This window comes from Tachyglossus aculeatus, chromosome X1 (genome assembly GCF_015852505.1).
Source record: "Tachyglossus aculeatus isolate mTacAcu1 chromosome X1, mTacAcu1.pri, whole genome shotgun sequence".
Lineage (NCBI taxonomy): Eukaryota > Metazoa > Chordata > Mammalia > Monotremata > Tachyglossidae > Tachyglossus > Tachyglossus aculeatus.
In genome coordinates, this window is record NC_052101.1 from 31,332,948 (window position 1) to 31,348,835 (window position 15,888).

The 15,888-nt window shown below is 40.9% G+C and overlaps 1 protein-coding gene and 1 non-coding gene across 2 annotated transcripts in view; one reads left to right on the forward strand and one right to left on the reverse strand.

The window, feature by feature from the left end:
* Positions 1–15,888, forward strand: part of RNF145 (ring finger protein 145) — a 58,989-nt gene that overhangs the window by 17,769 nt on the left and 25,332 nt on the right. Inside the window, exons 3-4 of the mRNA XM_038772935.1 lie at positions 106–214; positions 12,190–12,281. Coding sequence (XP_038628863.1) covers positions 106–214; positions 12,190–12,281 — 201 coding nt within the window. The remainder of the gene's footprint in view (positions 1–105; positions 215–12,189; positions 12,282–15,888) is intronic.
* Positions 8,701–8,838, reverse strand: LOC119920407. The gene has a single exon (XR_005448155.1). It is a non-coding gene; the product is annotated as a small nucleolar RNA SNORA7 (small nucleolar RNA).

A 15,888-nucleotide genomic window follows, 5' to 3' on the forward strand; every position in this document is an offset into this window, starting at 1 on the left:
ACTTGCTCTAAGGAAACTTACTCAATTCTAATTTGCCAGCAAAATATGCTTATTCAGGAAAATAAATTATTTGTTGTTGAGCTCCTGTTTTACTGTCTCCTGCAGGTTACATCTTAAGTGTTGTCCTCCTCACCTTGCCTAGACAGCATCTAGTTCAGCTATACCTGTATGTCCTGACTGCATTACTTCTCTACGCTGGGCACCAGATATCTAGGTAAGAATGAGACCAAATTTTTGCTATTGATGCTTTGGATTAAGGTTATGTCACACTAGCAAAATACTTGCATGCATTTTGTAGACTTGTTTTGGGGAGTATCTACAATATTTTTATGAGACTTTTTCCTTGATGTAAACCAGTATTGGAGTTATGTTGAAATTGTATTCAGACTGGTTAATATTCAGATTGATAAATCTTGTCATTATCCTTTCTATATTAAGCTTTCATGTCCACCTACTCTGTTATATTCTCTTAAGCGCTTAGTACAGGCTGTGCACACAGTAAATACCACTGATTAATTGTTAAGATAGTTCCTAGATATTGGGTAGCCATACAGAGAATAGAAAATTTTGCTTTCTCTTTCCTTTACCTTCCTCATTGATGGCTTCACTACTTTCATAATTTGGGGGAAAAAAAATGTGTAGGTGCACCCTTGATTACAGCCACCCCACAATACATACAACATGGAGAAATGTCAAGCAGTAATTACTGATGTACCTAGGATCCTTAAGCCCTGCCTCTGAAGTGTCCAATCACTTCTGTCCATAACCTGATTTTTATTTTCCCTTCCCATTCTTCTCTGTTCTAAACAGATTTTGTCCACCTTCCCAAACCACACTCCGATATTTTTAAACTGGTGACGTGTGGCACCGCTATCATAACCCACCCACCTTAAGCTGCATGTGTTGCTGCTGCTGCCAAAAACCCACAAATGCGTGATGCCATTGCTGCATCTCACCTAAAGCTGCATATGCTGCCATCGGCATGACCGGCTATCCCTGCCCCTCCCCAACACCCACCACCCCTGCCCCCGCCACTCCAGTCATTTCTCACTGCAGGCATGACCCAGGCGGTGGTTCCTCTCCCGTTCTAAATTTTAGCCCACTTCAGGCCCAGCCATGGCAAGGAAAAGACTGGGGCAGGATGGAGGCAACAGCTGCTGCCGTGGCCACGGTTGCCAAGGCGGTTGCACCCTTCTAGGCTGAGGCTGGAAGCCAGGGAGGGGAGGGGATGACCTGATGGAGCTGGCTGCCTGGAAACCAAAGCTATTGCTATAAACCAAGTTTCAAATTATAAAATACTGAAGCACGGGTGATGGGGAGTTGGAGAAAAGAGATGGTTACATTTAGGGTTCAGGGAACAAGAAAGCTCCTGGGAGCGTGGAATGGAAAAGCATGGGGGCCAGTGGGAAGGGATTCACAATATAATTTTTACATACCTATAGGGTTTGTTGTCATGTCTCGGGTGATTCCAGAATGGAACCTAACTGCATTTATCCCAAAATACAGCCATAGTTTCAAAGAATATATCTCAGCTGTGTCAGGGATATGCCGATTTAGAGAATAGAAAGTATTACAGGAAGCCCTTGACTTCAGATGTTCTTACACACAAATTCGTGAAGCATTCCATATTTTTTTCCATTCTAGACTGTGAGCCCTTTGTTGGATAAGGATTGTCTCTGTTGCCGAATTGTACTTTCCAAGCTCTTAGTACAGTGCTGTGCACAGAGTAAGCGCTCAGTAAATACGATTGAATGAGCTGACAAATGCCACTTAAAACATTTCTAAATTCTAATTTAATTCTAATTCTCCCCCCCCGTTCCAACTTTATAACACACTGTTTTTTGACTTCATGACAGTCTTCTTTATGACACTAGCTCCAGGGGTATGAACACTGGGAGTGCATGAGAAATCAAGGAAACAGGAAAACAATGTAAAAAGCTGGGACTGGGGAAGAGAAACGGAGAGAAAAGTTAAGAGGCTGGGAAGGAGGGGGCAGTTACCTGATCTCTGGGGCAGTAATAGGGAGGAAAAATATATCTATTTTATTTCTGATGAAGTAAATCACTTTTGCTGTTGTGGAACCTCACTGATGCAATGTAAATACGTTAATGTAGCTGTATTGTTTATAATTGGGAACCCAATTCTGGAGATTTTGGTAAAAATAGGACATCTGACCTTATTGGTTCAGGACCAAACCCTCCCCCCTTCTCCCTCCCCCCCACCCTCTCCTTATGAGAAAATTGGTTCTGACTTTCTGTTTTAAGATGCACCTTTTCAAGAACTATTTGTATTGTCAGTTCAAAGATTTCCATCACGACTTTGCAAATGGTTGTTTATGCTGTCATTTTAATGACAGTGGTGTTTGTCCCATTTGGAATTAATCTTTCTATATAGTTCAGCAGACAATCAAGGGATTTTGTTTTATATGTGGTAGGTTAACGGGCAGAAAAAATAGACATTTGTTGATTTACATTACTCAATGACTTTGTTTCTTTGTTTTAAGAACTATAGCCTTTCTAAGAAAAAGAAAAAGAAACAGCTGGATAGGGTAGTAAGTCAAGAGAACGGTATTATATAGTATGGTAAATTCCCGTGTTACATATTGCTATCAAGGACTAGATAAATATTAATCGATTACTTTAATTTATCAAATGGGTACAACTGTGCTGAACTGAAAAGGAATTGTATCTATTATAGGCTATGTGGCATGCTATTAAGGTAAAATTATAAGCATCAGAGAATCATGTATTCAAGGGGGAGCAACATTGAATCTCAGTATATTGCTACCAAGTCAGAAACTGACTGGGATTTAACTTCAGCTATTAAATTTCTTTTTACACTTTTAACCCACTAGAGCTCCCTTGTTTCTAGCAGATACATCCTTATGCCACTTGTCAGCTGTGTGACTTAGGGCAAGTCACTTTTCTGAGCCTCAGTTACCTCATCTGTAAAATGGGGATTAAGAATGTGAGCCCCATATGGGACAACCTGATCACCTTGTATCTTCCCCAAGGCTTAGAACAGTGCTTCACACATAGTGAGCACTTAACAAATGCCATCATTATTATTTTCTAGACTGTGAGCCTGCCCGTTGTTGGGCAGGGACTGTCTCTACATGTTGCCGACTTGTACTTCCCAAGTGCTTAATAGAGTGCTCTGCACACAGTAAGTGCTCAATAAATACGATTGAATGAATGAATACTAAGCCCTTGAGAATGCCTCATTATAAAGGTGTGTCTGTTTCACACCCAGGAGTGTGATTATCTCCCTCAAACCATACAATTACTTTAATTTTTTGCTTAAAAATGACATTAGAAAGGCAAAAGCATAAGTAGAATGTTACAGACAGATTCTTGTTCCTTTTCATCTGGAGTAATTTGGGCTATATGTAGATAGAATGTAGATAGAATTCATCTGGAGTAATTTGGGCTATATGTCTTCCCTCCCAAACCTTGTCCTCTCCCTGACTTTCCCATCTCTGTTGACGGCACTACCATCCTTCCCGTCTCACAAGCCCGCAACCTTGGTGTCATCGTCGACTCCGCTCTCTCATTCACCCCTCACATCCAAGCCGTCACCAAAACCTGCCGGTCTCAGCTCCGCAACATTGCCAAGATCCGCCCTTTCCTCTCCATCCAAACTGCTACCCTGCTCATTCAAGCTCTCATCCTATCCTGTCTGGACTACTGCTCCAGCCTTCTCTCTGATCTCCCATCCTCGTGTCTCTCTCCACTTCAATCCATACTTCATGCTGCTGCCCGGATTATCTTTGTCCAGAAACGCTCTGGACATATTACTCCCCTCCTCAAAAATCTCCAGTGGCTACCAATCAATCTGCGCATCAGGCAGAAACTCCTCACCCTGGGCTTCAAGGCTCTCCATCACCTCGCCCCCCTCCTACCTCACCTCCCTTCTCTCCTTCTACTGCCCAGCCCGCAACCTCCGCTCCTCCACTGCTAACCTCCTCATTGTGCCTCGTTCTCGCCTGTCCCGCCGTCGACCCCCGGCCCACGTCATCCCCCGGGCCTGGAATGCCCTCCCTCTGCCCCTCCGCCAAGCTAGCTCTCTTCCTCCCTTCAAGGCCCTGCTGAGAGCTCACCTCCTCCAGGAGGCCTTCCCAGACTGAGCCCCTTCCTTCCTCTCCCCCTCGTCCCCCTCTCCATCCCCCCATCTTACCTCCTTCCCTTCCCCACAGCACCTGTATATATGTATATATGGTTGTACATATTTATTACTCTATTTATTTATTTATTTATTTATTTTACTTGTACATTTCTATCCTATTTATTTTATTCTGTTGGTATGTTTGGTTCTGTTCTCTGTCTCCCCCTTTTAGACTGTGAGCCCACTGTTGGGTAGGGACTGTCTCTATATGTTGCCAATTTGTACTTCCCAAGCGCTTAGTACAGTGCTCTGCACATAGTAAGCGCTCAATAAATACGATTGATTGATTGATAGAATTCCACACATCTCTTCTATAAGCCGGGATTTGTGTATTAATGGAAACTAACACTGAAATACCATGTATTTGACACTGCATACATGTGCACAACCATTTCTTTCAACATTGCCCCACATTGTATCCACACTGACATACTGGCAGAAGAGCTAAGTAGTCTGCTCTATGTGCTATCCCTAATGCATAGTGAAAGCACACTTTGTGGCAAACATAGTGTACATCAGTTTCTCTAAGCCATGATGACCAGAATTGGAGGATTCAAAGTAGGGATTCCAAGCTGTCATCTGCTGTCCAATTTATACTCTACCACCGGACCACCCCCCACCCCTGATTAGGCTTCTGATCCCACCGTTTCTCATCTGTTAAAAATACTTGTTCTCGCTTTTCACTTTACTGCCGTTTTATATTTCACTCTTGTGAGATTCCTTCCCTTCTAGTTTCAAACACATATCTTTTCTTTTCTTTTCCTTTTCTTTTCTTTTCTTTTCTTTTCTTTTCTTTTCTTTTCTTTTCTTTTTTCTTTTCTCCGTTTCGCTTCGCTCCCTCTCCCTCTCCCTCTCCCTCTCCCCTCTTTTCTCTCCTCTCTTTTCTCTCCTCTTTTCTCTCCTCTCTTTTCTCTTTTCTCTCTTCTCTCTTCTGTTTTCTCCTCTCCTCTTCTCTTCTCTTCTCTTCTCTTCTCTTCTCTTCTCTTCTCTTCTCTTCTCTTCTCTTCTCTTCTCTTCTCTTCCTCCCCTCCCCTCCCCTCCCCTCCCCTCCGATAAATGCTTGCTCTCTGGATCTCACAATGTCCATCTCCCTGCTCCTATTCCTGGACAAACTCCCTCCTTGAACAAAACACACACACACACCCACCCACCACCACCACCCCCACACCTTTTTCTTTCCTTTTCCAAAACTCCCTTCTTGATGTCCTGCAATCAAGTTTTCATCATTTTCACTTTACTGAGACTGCAGTTCCCAAAGTCACCAATGACCAACTCATAGTTAAATCTTGTGGGTTCTCTTCTGTCCTAATTCTTCTGGAGCTCTCTGCCACGTTCGATCACTCTTTTTTCCTTGAAATGCTTTCAGACCTAGGTTCTGCTGACACTCACCCAGTTCTCTTACATCCCAGACTGCCCCCTTTCAGTTTCATTTCCTGGCTCCTCTTTTTTGTATGGTATTTAAGTGCTTACCATATGCCAGGACTGTACTAAGCACTGGGATAGATACCAGTTAATCAGGTTGGACACAGCCCCATAGGGCTCGCAGACTTATTCTCCATTTTGCAGTTAAAGTCACTGAGGCACAAAGAGGTTAAGTGACTTACCCAAGGTTGCCCAGCAGACAGTTTGGGAGTTGGCATTAAAACTTAGGTTCTTACTTACAAGCCCGGGCACTGGCTACTAGGCCATGCTGCTTCTCATACTTCTCTCTTCCACCTCCATTCCCTAATTGTGGGTGTCCTGTGGGGCTGTGTTCTGGGTGGTTACTGTATGCAAAGCCCTGTACTAAGCAGGTGGGGAAGTACAGTACAGTATAAATGCCTTGATTCTTGTGTCATTTTAACATGACTGTCCAGCTATGAATGTTTTTCCTTCCTACAGTAGATTACATTCAAATATGTGAATCACTGAGGGCGAAAAAGACTTTTTAAATGACCACTGTGAATTTATGCTACACAGGATTTTTAGAAACTACACCTAAAGACATCACATAAAACAGTATGTCAATAAATATGTAACCATATATTCATATTAAATGTAAACATTAAATTTAGGACTAATAGGTTTGTCTCCAATGAAAAGTGAAACATTTTGAAAGCATTGTTGTGCCTCAGACCACGTACAGTTGGTCTATAGTATTGTCCCTCTATTCAATGATATGCATTCTGATATTATTCAGAAAAATGATATCCCCGGTTCACTAACTTTCTCTTGTTTTTGTTGATTTAGGAAGCCTAACTACAGGGGAGAAAATGCAGAAAATAAAAACATGAAATGAAAGATTCAGATATAAAATATTTTCTAGCTTTGTGGTTTGGTGTTTTAATCAGATATTACTGATAATCAAAAGTTGTACTAATGAAAGATGAACTAGATCATTGATGTCTCATGTGGAAAAGAACTAGAATTCCATGGTAGTGATAGGTGATGGTAGGTGAGCAGGATTGCTTGGGAGTCATACGCTTAGAAGTGGTAGCCGTCAGATAGGATGGACTGCTCGAGGGAGAGAGAGTGTAAAGTCAGAAAACAGAGCTTTGAGGGAACAGACCCACACCGAGCTAGAAGTTGAGAGGCCTAGGAGGAGCCCTTGAAAGAGATGGCAGAGGAGCAGCCAGACCAATGGGAGAAGAACCAGGAGAGGACTGTTTTGGTGAAATCAAAGAGAGCATTTCCACATCAAGAAGGATTAGGTTTGAGTAATGCCCTTCAGCTTTGACAAGGAGGAGGTCCATTGGTGACCTTAGAGTGACTTCAGTGGAGGGACAAGGGTGGGGATTGAGGTGGGTGAAAAAAGGAGTTGGAGGAGAGAGAGTAGAGACTGTGGTTGTATACAGTTTGTTTGAGGAATTTGGGCAGAATGAAAACGGAGAGATGGGATGATAGCTGAGGAAAGCAGTGGGATCCAGAGAAAGATGTTTAGTAAAGGAGAAGGCCTGTTTCAAAGGCCTGTTTGAAAGCAAAGGGGAAGTCATCAGAGGTAAGTGGCTGAAGACTACTGTTAGGAAGGGAAGGAGGGTGGGAGTGGGGGTTTTGTGATGACAATAGAGGATGAGGTCAGAAAAACAGATGGGGCAGATTTTTGAAAATAGACAGGAGACTGGGAAAGAAGACAAGATTCTCTATAGGAATAGGAGAAAGGGAGGTGAATGGTGGTGACTTTAGGGAATCAAGCCTGATGATTTTAATGCTGTCAAAGTTGTCAGAAAACTTTAATGCCAGTACTGTATAAGTAACACAGCACCTTCATCCATGCGATAGATTACAGCAGTTCAGCTAGAGTTTGTGTTTTCACTATATGTTTTGGCTAGAACACTGTTGGAAAATTAGGGAATAATGTGAGCCTCTTTGGGTTTGGTATACCCACGCTATTGGAAGAAACTGCAGGTGTGCGTCATTGGAACAGATAAAACAGCACAAGTTTTCCTAAACGGGAGGTTTCGCAAGAATGCCAACCTTGCATTACAGGAGAACTATGTGTATTTGGTATTGAGTTCGTAGATCTCCAGGATAAGCAGCTAGAAAGTACAAACTGTTCTCCGCTGATTGGGCTTAGCCTCCAGGGCAGTGGTTTAGCAGACTGGCTATACAACAGGAGTGCCTTGATCTTGAGTTAGAGTGCTGCTACTTAAAAATAGAATGTGTAGTAGTGGTGGCCAGGGAGGAATTTTTTTCTATAAGCTGTTTCATTTTAATTACGTCCTACTCTGAAGAGACATTTTCAACACATCTTTCATGTACCCTTGTAATACTTTAAAATCTGAAGAGAATGGGCTGTCTTTCATGGATATGATAACTAGGGTTTTGAAGTGTGTATTTTATTGCTCAAGGTTGCCTTTACAGAGATGACACAGATGAAAAGATAATTTAGAAGATGAAAGGGTATTAATATTTAGGGTAGGAACAAGGTTTTGGTAATTCTGTATGTATGGAGTACCTAGGAATGAATATCAAGCTGCAAACCATCTTTATGGAAGAAAGAATCAACTATATTGGTTACGTTACCATTTTCTCACCCGTTCTTTTTTGCTGGAAAAAATTCTGAATTTTATGAAAATTAGAGTTTAAACACATTGGCTTGACCATGGACAGTGTAAATTCTCTTGGGAAACCTTTTAAATAATACAATAATGTTATGGTTTCTGCTGGCTCATAGCAGGAGGACCCTATCCACTGTTATCGTCTGTATGACCGTGTCAGGGCTGTCTGGTACAAATGAATAGTAAACAGTAAGGAAATGTAATCAAAGCCATCATCAGGCCTTAATGATGACAAATATCAGAGATACAACAACCGTCCACTCTGGTTTTTTTATAGTAGATCCTATACATATGCGCATGTGTCCTTCAAATTTGAAATTGACTGTATTGATAGTAAGTCTTGTTTTATGCCGCTGAGCCGGTTCTGGTACTGTATCCCTAGAGTTTTCTTGGTAAAAATACGGAAGTAGTTTACCATTACCGCCTTCTGTGTGGTAAACTCGAGTCTCCGCCCTCGAGTCTTTCTCATGCCGCTGCTGCCAAGCAGGGATGAGTTTTGACTTGTGGCAGATTGCCTTCCACTCGCTAGCCACTGTCCAAGCTAGGAATGGAATGGGTAGGCCTCTGCTTGACTCTCCCTCGGGCAGCCGAGACTGGTAGAGTACTGGAAATGCTCCAGGTGCGACCCTGAGAGGGGTGACAGTAAATATCTACCAGCTAAATCCCTTACCTTGGGACCTCAGACTTCATTAAGAAAACAAACGAGTGTTTGGGTGGAAATGGATTAAAAGAAAGTGAAGCATATACAGTGAAGCATAGTGGTCATACTATGATTTCTAGGTATCCCATATAAATAAAATTAACCCTCATTTCATGGACTTATACTGTTGCAGAACTCTTTAGGGAGGGAATGCACAATTGTCCTAGGTTTGAATGACTCAAGCACTGTATCTCAACCAAAGAGGGTGGCAAAAGCCTTTAAAGAACACTTTAGCTAGTGTTCTGTTTTGACCCTGGGCCCAGACCGAAATCTGACAGGCCAAAGTTATACTTTATTTTTTTTTAAAAAGGTATTTACCAAGTGCTAACTAGGTGCCAGGTACTGTACTAAGCACTGGGATAGATACAAGCTAATTAGGTCAGACATAGTCCATGTGCCACATGGTGCTCACAGTCTTAATCCTCATTTTACCAATGAGGTAACTGAGGCACCGAGATGTTAAGTGATTTGCCCAGTGTCACACAGCAGACAAGTGGCGGAGCTGGGATTTAGACCCAAGGTCCTTCTGAGTCCCAGGACGTGCTCTATCCAGTAGGCCATATTGCTTCTCTTCATTCAAGTCTCCCAGTTCAGTGCTGTGTTCATTAGATCGTGATGCTTATTTAGGCTTTTCATTAGTTCTAAGCAATGTACATGTTTAAAATGGAGCAAAGTGGTAGGAATAAAATAATTTTACATTTCTCTGCATATTTTATCCCTTCCTATCTCCATACAAGACCATATGGGAAATAGCAAGGCTTATAGGCCTGAAAAAATCTGTAATGCGTGTTTTTTTTTCCTTTGCTACTGATGAACTGTGTGACTTGAGTCAAATTATGAAATTTCCACCTTAGGTTTCCCTGTCTTTGGGAAATGGATTTTACACTCAACCTATACACAACTGAATCTGTTAGTCTCTGTTACATGAGTAACTCGGTATGCCTCATCTTTAATGCTTATTGTATGTGGAATGGGAAAGCAAATATATAAATTTCAGTGGTTGTGGTTTCTGAAAAGCTGGAATTGTTCTTGAAAAATGGTTTGTGAGGCCCAAACTTAACTTTTGCCTTGCTGGAAGCAGTGTGATCTCCTTCTCCCCTGGTGAAAAAATTCTGTTTAGCTCTGCACAGGTTTGGGTTGGCTCAGGTTAGTTACGGGCCTAGAGCTGGTCACACCTCAGCCAAAACAACCTGAACCAGAATAGCCACTTTTCTATCCCCGTTTCAGAGGCCTCTGTTATATGTTGCTCTTTCCTATTGCTCAGATGTCCTCTAGGCTTCTTGGACTTTATCATGATGTCTGCCTGATTCTGTTTGTGCCTACCATCCTCCATTAGCTGCAGTGTTTTTCCAACATCTGGAATGCCTCCAAGTATCTCCGTGGTGCTTAAAGTACTTGTTCTCCCTACACCATAGTCTTTCCCACCTGGCCTCAAATGAGAAGGATGAGGAGCAGATGGTTTCTGCCGCCAGAATCGTTTTGTGTAATACATATAATTATCTTATCCTTGGTCATTTCTGTCCCCAAGATATTTTACTACCAGTCAGTATGAAATCATTAGGAAGCAAGATGTTCCCTGGGAAGGTAGTTCTCTGACACTTGAGGCAGAAAATCAAACTCACCAGTTACTTCCTGGGGACCACATTTTAATTTTTTTCCTCGAAAAAGCTCTTTTCAAAGCCTTCATAAATGTAAAATGTTACCATCTTATTTTATGTCTATAAGTACTTGTGTCCCCAAATTCAAAAGAGGCATCTTAAGAATAAAGATTAGTGGCACCACTAATTTGTGAATATTTTCATAATCATCTTTTTGGGTAAATTAAGGGCGTAAAATTCTTGCCTTTCTCTTGTTAATTGGAGGCATGTATTTTTTTTAAGCATGAGAGCCACTTAGAAGCTTGGAAGTTCCAGTAAATAAAGTATGTAAGCAAACAGTGCACACTATAACCATTCGCATTTGTGATATCTTCACTCTAGATAGTATTGAAGCAATATTCATGCTCTCTTTCCAAGCAAAAATGAAAGTGAGTGAGCAAATCAGAAGTTTTTGTAGTGTTTTTTAGGTGTTTGTTTTTTAGTAGACTTTGTAGAGGTCGGTCATTGCTTGATAACTAATTAAGCATAATTTTGTCCTTAAATATGCTCCTTCCAATGCCCCCAAAGCTGCTTCTCTTTTTTTTTTTTTTGATCATATTCATCTCTGGCAACCTTAATGATTATGTAAGAATTGCTCTGTTTATTATGCTGGAATGAGGGAGTTTCAGGTCACTGTCTCAAAGGAAGTAGCTGTTCTCAGAAAAGGTGAATACACTAAGGAAGCTGGGATTCCTGGAATGTTTGAAGATGGGATCTGAATAAGGATCCTGTAGAAGAGACATTTGTCAGCTCGTACTTACTAAATGAAGATATTTACCTTTACTTAAACACACAAAAAGCCCAAATCCACACTGAATAGAGAAATGTTTTCAAATTAGAAAAATCGGTGAACCTAAAATTTCTCCAAATTAAGTATCTAAAGAGTTCATTATCTTTATAAGGATTATCCCACTGTTATGAAGTAACCTTTGAGAAGCAAAATGTAAACAGTAGTACTGCTGCTTAAAACAGCATGAATGCCTATTTAGCTTATCCTTTTATGGAAGCTAATTGGAGTTTTATGTGTTTGCAGTTTACGCAACTAGTTTATTTAACCTACAGTAAACCTAGTGTATGTTTATTCCCTTCTCTTGTGCTTATACCAAATAAGGTTAAAAAACAGCCCTCTGGTTCCATTTCCTTTTTTAATAAAATTTGTCTGCATTTGTTTGTGAATAATGTGAAAATCAAAATGATCGAAAGTAAAGATGTCTTGGCTTATTATTTAGATGTTTACTGAAACGAATCAATCCGTGGTATTTATTGACTGCTTACTGTGTGCAGAACAGTGTATTAAGCCCTTGGGATAGTACAATACAAGAGTCATTAGACACAATCCTTGTCCATAAGGAGCTTATAGTGTAGAGGAGGAGCTTACTAATCATTGATAAGGTCTCTAGGAGAAAATATAATAAACAAGGTAAGATTATAGCTAGCTATTTTATTTCACTATTAAAATGCTTTGCAATGAAAAAAGGGGGCATTTTGGAAGTGATAATTACATTTTATTTTGATATAGCCACAAGAAGACCTAAGATACTAGCCTAATTTAGTTGGAAAGCTCTTTGTACTTTAGGTTGTAAATTGAATTTACTTCTTTGCCGCTATGGTTGGTTTCTAAAATCGAATATGTATGATTTTTGTTCTTTAGGGATTATGTTAGAAGTGAGCTGGAGTCAGCCTATGAAGGACCAATGTACTTAGAACCCCTATCTATGAATCGTTTCACTACAGCTCTAATAGGTGAGTATTATCAGAGTGGGACTTGTTATCTTTACACTCAAAGCAAATTTCTGTTTCCTCCTGTGGAAATCAGCTCCTGAAAAACAAAGAACCCAACAAACTTTCCTTTCTCCTAGAAGAAAAGGTAAAAGTAGAGAAAGTCAGAGATAGTTACAGAGAAAGAGAAAATGAAAGAGTGGGAATGTGAGCTAGAGCAGAACATGCAAGCCAAAGGAAAATGATGAGACATCGCAAACTCCTTCTTTCTGCAGTTCTTCCTGCAGCCTAAACCCTTTCTCCTGGCATTATTACCCTCTGGCATTTAGATTATCCACGTCGCTGGATTTTTTTTTCCCCCTTTGCTTACTTTCACCATCCTTTAAATTGTTCTTCCTTCATTGTTTTCTACCTTGGGTGTTGTAACAACCTTGAAATGGTCAAGGTGACTGCAGTAGCCTCTTGAAACGAGGTACATTTCGTAGCTACTGGTGGTGATTTCACAACCTCTACCTGTGTACTCCAGCCTTCCCCAATGAGAAAGTGGTGGAGACAGAAGCAAGAAAGCAGTGTGGCCTAGTTGATAGAGCACGGACCTGGGAAACAGAAGAACCTGGGTTCTAATGCCAGCCCCACCACTTATCTGCTCTCTGAGACCCCGGGCAAGTCATTTTTTTCTGTGCCTGTTACCTCATCTGTAAAATGGGGAGTAAGACTACGCGTCCCACATGGGACATGGACTTTTTACAACCTAACTAGTTTGTTTCTACCCCAGCGCTTAGTACAGTGACTGGCACATAATCGCTAAGTACTATTAAAAAAAAAAAGTCAGCATTCGCTGTCCCTGAAGCGTTTTGGGTCCAGTGTGGCCATATGTCTCACTTTCTCCTTTTCCTAGGCCAGAGAATAGAAAGCAAAAGTGAGACGAGAATAGTATCTTACTGATGTGGTGGGTGGGGATAGTGAAATTAATGCAGACCAAACTTTCCTTTTAAGATGCAAAAACAGGCTCATCCAGAATGGTTTGCCTTCTGGCTGTTTATCTTTCTATGAAATTTGTTAAACTTTGCTAATAAAATACTTGAAATTGTGCATTACTTTCACTATACTAAATGGTTAGAGGCCTTTTATAGGTACTAAAGATAAAATTACTCATCTAGTTTAAGTGCATTTATGTGAAATTGAGTAAAAGTGTTTCTCCCTGAATGTTGGTGTCATATTGGCAAGGGAGAACAATTAATATTGAAATAAAAGCCCAAGTTTACACTGCTTTTCGGTGAAACTGGGTACTTAGGGGTTATTTTGTTCAGGCTTAAAAATTTCTTTTGGCATTCATGTAAACACGTGACTGAAGAACTTAGGGAACCTAGTTAAATGTTTCAAAAGATGAAATATTAATTGCTGAGGGTCACAGAAGGAGGCTCCCTAGATGTGTATGGTGGTCATTAGCATCATTTGAGTCTGACGATACCTTCATTCTTCCCCATCGACTGCTGTAGTCGATGGGAATGTAGCAGAACTCAGTTTGTAATGAGGCTTGGGGATCACGGAATCAAGGTCGCTATAACCAGATGTTATTCAAATCAAGGGCAGACCGTAAACGAAAGTGGGTGCTACTTCCTGCCCGGCTGAACTCCGGCCCCATTAAGTGTGTGTGAGAGAGAAACATGCAAACACGTATATGAGAAGAGAGGGACTGGAAATTGAGTCATGAAATGAAAGTCATGGATCAGACTTGAACCCCTCTCCCTTCAGCAGGTTAGAGTGGATTAAGGATTAGGAAGGATAATAGGTCCTGAACCCACTGACTAGGATTTTGGCCTGAATAAAGATGCCCAAGTCAGTAAGAGCTAGTAATGGAGTAGAAGAAGGATGAAGTGACCCACACCCATCTTTTTACAAGCCTTATTCATCTTCCTCTCTCCTCCTTAGATCCTGGCTCCTCTGCAGTCTTTTCCACTTGACTTTGTGATTCCAGATTTCCCATCCCTGCTACTCTCAGCTTCCCACTTCCCATCGTTTTGCTGTCCTCAGCTCTTATCTTCTGACTGGTAACCCAGTAGTACACACAAGTAGCTATATTAGTACAGAACTCTGAAGCTGAAGTACAATGACGTGCAACCAGTGGACACAAAAAAAAAAATACCGAAGTAAAATAGCATGGGTCCTGTGGGGAAAATTGTTGAAACAGAACTATGTGGGTCATAGAAAGTGAGGTCATTACAGTCATGCTAAACTGTAGCACCAACATCGTTTCCTGCATTAAATCCTATTCCCCTTCCTCTGCTTTTTCTGGAACTTGATGATCTTGTTAAATAAACATAGTCCTACGTGACTTTGGGGGAATGCTGTTACAGAATATAAAATGTTCTTCTGGGACTGCATGTCTACCTGGATGGTTTGCAGTGTTGGATGAAATCGGTGTGTGTCAGTTAACACATGCCTTATGTAACATGACATCCTTAATAGGGTTTTTCAAGAACATACCCTCCACATTATAGTATAACTTAGGGTAGGACATTACTTAAAATTACACAGTTCTTCAGTAACTTTAGTGTTGAGTTCTTTCAGAACCTAGCATTAAGGAAAACCTGTGTTGTAATACCCACTCCCTATCTGATGCCCAGCGTATGCACACAGTCATTTCTTCCAACACTACACTTCATTTTATCCCGTCGGATGTGTGTTTTGTCAGAATAAGGTTCCCTAATTTTTCCATCACATTCTATCCAAAACACACTGTGAAAATGTGCTTTCTGTTAGAACTGAGTGTATTAACTCCATTCTTCTCTTGGTCCCTCTCCATGTTCTTTAGAAGAAAGTTGTAATAATTTTACCAGTGTTGAATATTATATTACAAATTATTGGAGGCATTTATACTATTTTTCTACAGTAAAAAGATATCTGTCACTCAACAGGCACTGAAACTTTGATTTGCTGTGTAGAGTATTCAGGCCAGTAAGGGCACATCTGAAATAATGTGTTTGCCATTGTCTCGCAGTTGCGAGAGGAATTCCATCAGCACTACCACCCCTCTCTTTTCTCCTACTAGCAGGATCAGTAATCCCTTCTGAAAGCAAATTGATCATATGCTTCAAGTTCTTCTACAAAAGAAATCAAAAGAAGCCAATAAACCCAGGGCTTATCATTGCATGATGCTGGCATAGATTCGTGGGAATTTTCTGTGTTTGCAGAATGTTTATGTCATCCTATAAAGAGAAGCCAAAGTATATCAAATACAGTCATGGCTTTAAGCAAGGTGAAAGCCACAGACATTTGGCATGCAAACCAATAGGTCTGCCAAGTGTAGGGTTGTGCCTTTATAGTGTGTTTTTCTGATGTTTTATGTAACCCAGTTCTAGGAATTTCTTTTTCCCCATTATCACATGTTGAGCAATATTCTCTCAACAGAAACTCCCTTCTCTTTTAGAAATTGATATGGGCCAAAATTTTAAGCATTGAGCCTGTCTCAGACCTAAATGCCCAACGAAGATATCAAATATAATACTCAGGCCATCCTGAAAACCAAATTGTTTTAATGAGGTAACTCCTTTGTCCTGCAAAAGGTCTCCTGGCCTGGGGAAATTTGTCACTTTCACGAGGTCTGTGGTGGTGTCCAGGGCAGGTGGGG